This window comes from Falco cherrug, chromosome 8, assembly GCF_023634085.1.
Source record: "Falco cherrug isolate bFalChe1 chromosome 8, bFalChe1.pri, whole genome shotgun sequence".
Lineage (NCBI taxonomy): Eukaryota > Metazoa > Chordata > Aves > Falconiformes > Falconidae > Falco > Falco cherrug.
The window spans coordinates 18,186,649-18,196,333 of NC_073704.1; the positions used below are offsets into that span (position 1 = coordinate 18,186,649).

Consider the following 9,685-nt stretch of genomic DNA (forward strand, 5'->3'; position numbering starts at 1 on the left):
GGGCTTACAAAGGGCACTTAAATTGCATAAAGTTGTGGTTCTGTAGCCTGCATAGGCAATGCTTGTATATACTGTAAGACAACGCAGTAATGGGCAGAGTGAGCAAATGGGCTGTTTTGAATGAAAAACTGATTTAGTGTCTTTGACTGCTCTAACAGCAGTTTGTGTGCCTGCAAGCAGCAGCACAGATAAATCTATTAGGAGCACAACTCAAAAGCTGCAATGCAGAGCTTCCCAAAACATTTAATAAGAGGAAAGATTGAGATGTATCCATAGTTTTTCCCCATAAACTGAGTCTGTGCAGGGTCAGAGCGAAGAGTAAATCTTTCCTCAAGAGGCTATAATTTCAGCAGAGTTTAGAAAAACATACAAGGTACTTGATTACAGTCCTCAACTCTTCCACCCCAATGTAATCTCAGCAGTATTAACATTATTATTTTGTCGTAGTTTTGCCATGAATCAGAAAAGGCCTCTGTTACAGGGAAACAGTAGACTAAAGTGTTAGAAAACCTTTTAAAAACCTATATTGATTGCTAGCCCTTTACCTCTTTTATCTCTTTCATTATAGGGTCACAACATCTTTGCTAACTTGTCCTCTAAGGACTACAGTGACCTTATGCAGCTTCTAAAGCAATCGATATTGGCAACAGACCTCACTCTGTATTTTGAGTAAGTATTGGCATTTCTTGTATTTGACAAATGAAAATTCAAAGAACTTACTCTAATGACCTATTAAATACCAATAAGGATACGTAATATGAAAAATTAGTGTTTAGCTGTGGTTGAAGGGATTTAGTCCAATACTTAGTATATTTTAGGCTAATAGAAACATCTTGAGTGTCCAAATAAGTTGTGCTTTACTGTGTACCAAGTCTGTACCAACAAAAAGCAACTGAAATCCTCACTTATACTTCAAAGCAATCCCAGGAATCACTTACAGCTCAGTCCCTTAATTCTTCTGTCCCTTTTGTGGTAATTTCTTCAGGCATGTAGAAAATTAACATTTTAGAATTATTTTCTGTCATTTCAGAGTTTCTAAACATGTTAAGAAATATATTTATTACAGACCCAGTTGCAGAGGTAATGAAAGCATACACATTGATTTTTGAGGCAAATTATGCCAATTTGCATCACATGAGAAGAGGTCTTAAAAAACTTAAGATAAGTATAATAGGATCTCTCTCATTCAATTTTCTTTTCCATGTTTGCAAATCAGATCTCTTAAGTAAATTTCAAGTTGCTGCTATTTTATGTTTTTCAAATACCATTATTAGCAAGCTCTTCTCAGAGACAGTGTTGTGGGAGCATGCGTGTAGTCAGAGGAGTCATCGTGTCACCATCACATTGCACGTGTGACATCCCCCCCTCTGGCACAGGCCTGCCTGACTTACAGGGAGAAGTGCTGTCGGATGTGCAGTTTCAGCAGACTGCCTTCCCAGTCTTGACAGTAATTCGTCCTTCAGAATTTTCGTTTGATGTCCACCAGCATCCTACTGCGTGCAGTGCTGGGTAGCATTTAGTCGTGGTTTCCTGCGGGTGGTATACCTGGATTCCGCTCCTCTTCTGTGCTGAATGTTGATACCAAACCAAGTTTTTAGAAAACTTCAGGCAGATTCTTTACCCTGGAATTGTTCAGCTATCTATATCAACATTGTATCTTTTTAATTGTAAAAATACTAAGTGGGATGCTGCAGTGTTTGTCTCTGTTTCTCAGTGTTTGGTTACTGTGCCATGAGCTGTTTCTAAACAGTACTGGCAGTAGACACACTGATATTGTTTGTTTCCTGCAAGTCTGTTCTCAGAGAAGTTGTAATAATTAAGAGCTTTAGTTAGTACTTTTATTATAAGTAACTTCTAAACATTAGTCTATGAAGAAATTTCTGCTTGACAACATGAAAATCCTGAGCAGGACAAATAAACCCATTTAAGCATACTCTTTCTGAAGCTGTCTGTTAGGATCTTGTTATCTGGGGGCTGGTATGACAGGGGAATTTGCTGACAGCTTTAAGTGAGATACAAGGACCACAGGGATGTGTCAGTACGGGTTCTCCTGTCTCACCACAAATAACAAGTGCTGCAGAAATGTTTTGTGCTGTCAAGGAAGACATGAGAGGCAGGGGCGAGGGGGCAGCTGCTCTGGCACAGCCCCATGTGCTCTCCCTGGCTGAGATCCTGCAGCCGTGCCCTGGGAGGGAACCCAGGCCAGGCTCAGACATGATGGAGCTCTCTTCCCTGCCTGCCTTAGGCTGAAAAACGACATGGTCAAGTTGTCCTTCTAGTTTTAATACAGAGAAATAATGTCCAAAAAGGGACATCAGCTGAATTTCAAGATTATTCTTCCTTGCTTGCATAATTGATTTTCATGTGCTACATGAATCGGAAAACTTTTAGCAAATGAGGCCTCTTTACTCAGAAGTCTGCAGATAAGTTATCTTTTCCTCTTGTGTTATGATTCATTAATCAGGTAGTTGTTATGCTACTTTACTTCCAAAAGTGCCTGAAAATCACTCCCTGGAAATGATGATTTACACTTCTTAAAGCCACCCTATGTGAACAGATGTTTCTGCACAAGTACCTAACTTGCTTATTCATTTTGCTACATCTTCAAGATTTTTGTAGAGAAGGAAATTCTTATATTGGTATTCTTAGAATGCCTAAACCTAATGATCACAAACTCCAGCTAGCAAAACTCCAGGCAGAGTAAGGCTTTATGACCTTCTCAAGGCACTCCTTTTCTACAAACTAACAAAAAGATTACTTCCAGTGAAAGATCAGATGGAAAAGATACTTGATTTTAGTAGATAATTCTAAATAATGATGCTCGTAGATAATAGAAGAAGCTAAAACATGGAACCAAAATGAAGTTTGTCGTAATTCACTCAAATGATGTCTTGAGCCACTGGGTTGTAGAGCAACTGGATTTGCTATATATAGCAAGACAACTTTCCCTTCCAGGCAAAATACAACCAGAGTCAATGTTACACAAAGACATTCTAGAATTGTTCTACTTCTGTTTATTTCTGAAATCCTAGTATATTATGTTTGCTTAATAATAGCAAACCTCTTCGTTTTGGATACCATGCATAAACAACTGGTAGAAAACACTAAAATATTTCCTTATGCATGGTCACTTTCCTCAGGTTGACTCCTTCCTACACTAAAAATTCTCTGGGGATTTCTTATTTTGAAGTTTTCAGCTTGACATAAGGCCTTGAGACTCGCATTTTCAGTTACTGTTTATGGATGTCTAGTTTAAATTTGAATGTTTGAGGTTTCTGGGATCTCATCTTCCTGAGCTTTCAGGTTTAAACATTCTTGCCTGTTTTTTGTCCAGTAACATATGAATTGCCCAGAACATCCAATACTTCAAAATGAAATTCACCATATTCTGTATTGTGAGACTAGGCACTGAAATACAGGATGCAGAAATTCACTGCTTGCTCTCTTAGTCAGTAACGTAGTTGATGATCTGCTCGGGAGTAGGCTGGTATAAGGTTTATGTGCCAACTACTCTTCCCCATTAAAATTGTCATCATTGCAGTATTTATTTCCACTGGAGGCATGATGCTTTGACTTTGTGTGAAAGAACTGAATTTTGTTTTCTGCATGTGTAACAGTGCATTGTCCCAGCAAATTTGGTAACGTGAAATTCTTTTATATCTTACTTCAGGAAACAAGGGATTAGATATCATCATGTAGTCCTTATATCCCCCTATTTTAGTTGCTGTCATGAAATTCATTATTGAAAGGCCCTAGAGTAGGAGTGACGGGTCATATAATGCACAATAGTCATGGACCAGTATAATGCAACATGCCCCACGTAAAATTCTGTCCATTGATCAAGGGCAATGCTCCTGGAAATGTGCATCTCCTCATGTGTAAAACCTGTACTGGCTGCCATCAGACTGTGCTTTCAATAGTCGCTGCTCAAAATTTCAGTCTAGCTGAAGTAAATGTAGAAAATAAAAGACACTGCAGACTCTCTCCTGTTGGGGAATTTAACGACATTTCCACTTGACAAAGAGATAGCACAGTCCCCTATGAGATGGCGCACTGGGCTGTCACTCAGAACATAGGTATTTGCTTTCCAGCTTTGATGCTAATATGTTGTGTCACTCTGGGTAAGTTGCTCCATATTTTTGTACCTCAACTTCTGTTATATCTGGGCCAGGATCTATTATTTCATACTGTGTAGTCACACTGCATGCATTAAGAGCCACTTGGGGTCTCAGTGCCATGAAAAATTACAGACTATGATGAGTCAGAATTTTGGTATTTAAAGGCACCAAACAAACATTATGTTCTGGCTCATGTTTTGTCCATCTTTGAGGACATAGGGAAGATAGTCCAGAAGACAAAGTATGGGACCAAGCAAGGAGACCTAGTTTCTAGTCAATAAGAACTAGATGTCTCAAGACATCTGCAGCTCCTGTGTCTCACTGGTCTGTTCTGTATGCTGGAAATAACAGGAATTGCATATCTCAGAAAAACCCTTCAGGATACAGAAGTAAAAACCATTTTGCAAGGACAAGTAAAGAGAAGTGTGTATATATTTCGGGCGGTTTCTATTGTCTGTCTGTCCTCTGCTGTAGTTGAACATTTCATGCTTCCATGGAAGACTGAACATTTTGGTACCATTTATTTCCTTATCTGCGGAGACCATAAATACACTATTACTTTTACTAGGCAACTCTGACATTGATAACAGACATTTATAGAACATGTTCGGAAATTAGTATGTTTCGCTTAAATGGACTGTCAGTGTAACGACTTTAACAATAATACATGAGGTGCAATGATTTCATATCATCCAGAGAACTGTGTTTCTACCGCAGTACTGCCCTGGAAGTGTCTTGTTTCCTTCTCTGATAATCTGTTTTGTTGCAGGAGGAGGACCGAGTTTTTTGAACTTGTCAGTAAAGGTGGTTATGATTGGAATATAAAAAACCACCGAGAAGTATTTCGGTAAGCACTACTATTCCTTGCTTTCTGGTTATTTTAAAGTGTAACCATATTTATTTCAGGAATTTCACATATCGTGAAGTCTTAGATTTACAAGAGGAGGTAGCTTGTTTTAAAAATATGATCCATGATATGAAATATACGGTATGATTTCTAAACATTACCAAACAACAGGGATGTAATCAGTGTGACCTCACCTTCTCCATTCCTGTTTCTGCCTTCACAGTCTGTCATGTTTTCTTCCCTTTCTCCCAGCCTCACCAGTTACCACTCAGGTCTTCTGTTCTTTCTCCAGAAAGCATCAATATTCTGCCTCAGAACACAAAAATCTTTCTTGTCTGTTTCCCTCCCTCAGCTGTTTTCTTTCACTGGCCATGCTTCTCTTTGCTGTTCTAGCCTGTACCTAGGAATTTGCAGATACACAGTACTCTTTAGCCCTCAAGAATGATCTGAGAATGCATCCTATTAAGAACCTCAGACATTGTGGGTGGTTTGAGTACACCACATTTTTGAAACAATAAAATGTGTGCATTTGCATATGCATGCCTGATTATGTCTCATTTTATCTGAAATTTCATTAAAATTCTGTTTCCTTTTGGTCTTTTGACCAAAATATTGGACATTTTCTATTTTCCATATCATTTCACCCATTCCTAGTTTTAGATTCAGGCAATATATTCGATGCTTCATTTTCAGTGCCCTTGTTCTTCATTTAAACTTTCTTAGACTTTTATCTGCATCATGTACTGTACATAAACGCTTTCTACAGCTGAATGGTTTCTTTCTCCTAATGCATATAAAACATGGTAGTAGCTAGGTATTAAACTACAGTGGAACAGTATAGCTCATAGTAAATCTTAAATTTTTATTGTAGATGAGCAATAGAAACTGCTTAAACAGTGTCTGGGATGCCTCCTGTGATTATAGGATCTCTTGCTACAGCAGTCACTTACAAATAGGCATATAAATTAATCCAGTTTGCAGGTGTTATTATGTAATAATACCCTTACCTATATCATGTGAAGCACATGCTTTCTAGTATATTATAGGTGTTAATGTAAGTAGTGTTATAAGTATTGCAAAATTAGCAGTTGCTTCCTTGCAATATCATTTCTTTTCTAGTGTGCAATGCACAATACCAAAATTCATCATCTGATGACCTGCAACACATTAGGCTTCCTAGGCACAATTGTGATGTAAAAGCTGTGCTGATGGCTGAGGTTTCAAACATGTCATTCTTTTCTGGAGGAAAAGAAGGTGCCAGGGCTGACGTTTTATATATGTATTATTTATTTATGCATCCAGAGCGGAGTTGTTTAGAAATCCAACAAAGGTTGATTCAGCTTGTATTGTTCATTTCTGTTTTTCAGATCAATGCTAATGACAGCCTGTGACCTTGGAGCTGTGACCAAACCGTGGGAGATTTCAAGACAGGCAAGTCATGATTAATAGCAGGGCTGGGAGGAGGCGGGACTGGTGGGACAATATTCCCAGGGCCCCGGCTTACAAGGGACCAAAACTGGAATCAATTTACAGCAGTATTAATGCTATAAAAAAATAGCAGGGGGTTTCTGCGAGAAATGGTTTATTGCATAATCTTTCCATGTACACATGCTGGTGAGCAGCATGTAGGTACCTGAAGAGGTCTGGCTTTACAACCTCTCCTCTTATTAACCTTTTAAATCCATATTAAAAAAATGGATGAATTAAATGAAGTGTTAGCCACATTAAGCTGTGCTTACTTGTTTTGTCCCAGATTTTTCCTTGGTAGGGGCAGAATCTTCCCTAAACCAAAAAAACCAGCAGATGATCTGCAAACTTGGATTAACATAAAATCTTCAGTATTATAAGAGAAATTTTTTTTCTCAACACCGATGGAAAAAAGCTGCAGTTGTAGTATAGAGCCTTCTTTAGCATCCTCTACTCAGAAACTAACAAATAAAAATTCAGACTTCTGCTGAGTAGACTCTTTAGAAATATACATAAAACTTGGGTCCAGCATTGACAAACAATTATAATGTGAGAAAGCAACCTGTCCCAAAAGCCTTGTCCTTTACCAGATGATTTTCCCTCTTCTAGGCATCTTTCCTTACTCAGCATCCATCCTTAATACTTTCTGTATCCATGCTAATAATTCTCTGTCCTTTACTGAGGTCCAGAACAAGCTCATAGAAGGAAGGCTGTGTAGGGTTTTGGAGGAATATACAGCATCAAAAAGGGAATAGGAGATACACTAGCGCAGCTGAGTGTGGCTAAGCACCTGGAGGGAGCTTGACTTTAACAGATGGGGTGAAAAAGAGAAGCTAGACCAGAGAACTAGTGAGCAGGAGCAGCCAGATTTCTTGGATGAAGGACAAGGAAGTAACAAGAACCTGAAAGGGATTTGATGAAAGTTACATGCACGTGAACTCAGTAAAAAAGCATTTATGTGGTGAGGGCTTCAGCTCAGCTTGCAATTTTGTCAGATGGGTCTTTTTTGGTTTTATAAGCAGACTACAAAGATAGTCCTTCTAAGGCTGTTTATGGTCACCACACATGGAAATCAGGGAAGTTGCTCATATCCTGCAGTGGGAAAGTGAGTCACTAGATTTTTCAGTGCCACCTAGCCACAGCTGCAGCATGTGCAGTCTCTCCTCATTTTTTCTCTTTAACTCAGTTAGCTTCACTAATTTCTTTGACAGCCAAGATGTCAGCTAGGGTCTGTTTTCCATGTTGTCAGTCTTTGTGCTATGGTGCTGAATTGGCGCTGAAGTCTCTGGCAAACTGTTTTGTTATCCTTACCGCTTTTGAGGTCTGCTGGTGAAAATTCCCCTGCAGCATAGTTTATAGGTTTACTTTATACTGAAAAATCCTGTCTGGGATTGATTGAAATGTTACCTGTTGAGCAGAGGGGCTATTAAGTCTGCAGAGGGAAACCAGGAAATAGTTGAACCTTAACTGTGACGAAAGGAAAAAACCATGAAAATCCAGGGAGAAAGAGATTAAAATACATGAATCAAAGGGAATAAAGGCTACATGTAAGAAGGCAGAATTCAGGAAGAGAAGATGGAAACAGACAAAAGAGGGAAAGGGGCACAAGAAGAGCAGGATCAGAATAGCAGTAAGAGACAGGGGTCAGGTTATGTCTTGATTATTTTTACACAATACACTTGGCAAACCCTTAATTGCTGCCAAGTTGTTAAATTATTCCTCTGCCTGGAGCATTGATCCAGAATTCTGTTAGTGCGCTGGGACTGCACACATTACAAAGTTCCGAAGTGTAGGATAGCCTGGCTCAAGATTTAAGAATACATTATAACATCTCTTCACCTACTTCCAATTTATTTTGGTACTCCTTATTTCAACTGTAACAAGTTTAGGATTTGTGAATGTTAGCTACCGTGCAGTTGCTAGAGCAAGAAATTTTGATATTTTATGAAGTGCAGATTCACTGCTTAGTTCACCCTCCTGTGCCTTGGTGTTATGAAATCATTTCCTAGCTTGAAAACACTTAAAATCAATAAGCAGGCATGACAGGAGCTTTAGGAACTGAATGCCATTCAGTAGATCAGTTTCCTTCTTTTGCATCTCAAATGTAACATGTGCCTACCTTCAAAGCCCCCACATGGCAAGAATATGCTATGTAAAGGCTACTATATGAGGATTGCTCGCTGTTTGACTTCCTAAAATTCCTGTTGTTTCCATAACCGATCTTGTTTTTAAATCTTGTGTTCTGAGAAGCACAAACCTCTGCTGTGAATAGAACATCTTAATTCACAAAAGTCAGAAAGATGCATTCCAACTTCCAGCCCACCGGTTCTTGATTTTGATTCAATATGATAACCACAATATAAGTTCATATTTAGATATTCAGATCCTATCGTGATGACAGTCACAGGAAAAAAAAAGTAAAGCCTAGTGGGGAAAAAACCTTTATGATGTCATATTAAATTAAGACAACAGGGGTTATTGGTTAATTAAGTTGTTTACATAGGGCAACAGTCTGTAAATACCCAGAGAGTTCTTGCACATTTTACAAAGCATTTTCACAGATGTAATTGTGGATGCCAAGAAACAGCTATAGTTTTCTGTACTGTTCTCAATATTTGAGTAAGTTGCATATAACTGCATTGAGAGCTATCTCAACATTGTGATGCAATTCCCCCAGTCAATTCCCTATCAAAAAGGGATAAGTGTACTTATCGGTGATTACGGCTGTTTATACCCGCTGTACGCCCAGTCCTGAAAACTACACAAACCCGTGCCTGACAGCAGTCATGTGAGCGGGGCCGGTCACTTCTTTACAGTCAGCACAGGCTGAAGTTATGGTCTGAGCAAGAACTCATTACCCTAAAAATTATGTAGCAAGAGCTCTAATCTTTATCATGATTTATGTTTTAGGCAGCTGAGCTGGTAACCAGTGAGTTCTTTGAACAAGGAGACAGAGAAAGATCTGAACTCAAACTCACCCCTTCAGTAAGTTTTTATCATTTCTGAAATAGTTACTAACTTGAATAGGGTAAGAAAATATCATTGGGTTCATTCAGAAAAACTAACTGTATTTTGTATGTAAAGAAAAATCTTGGGATAAATAAAAGCTTTGTACAATAAGGACATGCATTTAGAGCCACATATAAAAGTTCTCCAGTCAATTCAGTCACTTTTGCATTGAGCCCTTTTTCCCATTTTCTTTACCTATTCCCAAGGTTATTCTCTCAATTTTCAAAGCAAGATACTGTTTTTA

At 38.6% G+C, this 9,685-nt stretch overlaps 1 protein-coding gene across 1 annotated transcript in view; it reads left to right on the forward strand.

The window, feature by feature from the left end:
• Positions 1-9,685, forward strand: part of PDE11A (phosphodiesterase 11A) — a 134,066-nt gene that overhangs the window by 104,780 nt on the left and 19,601 nt on the right. The window contains exons 15-18 of the mRNA XM_055718621.1: positions 569-669; positions 4,888-4,965; positions 6,333-6,400; positions 9,347-9,417. Of these exons, the coding sequence (XP_055574596.1) occupies positions 569-669; positions 4,888-4,965; positions 6,333-6,400; positions 9,347-9,417 (318 nt within the window). The remainder of the gene's footprint in view (positions 1-568; positions 670-4,887; positions 4,966-6,332; positions 6,401-9,346; positions 9,418-9,685) is intronic.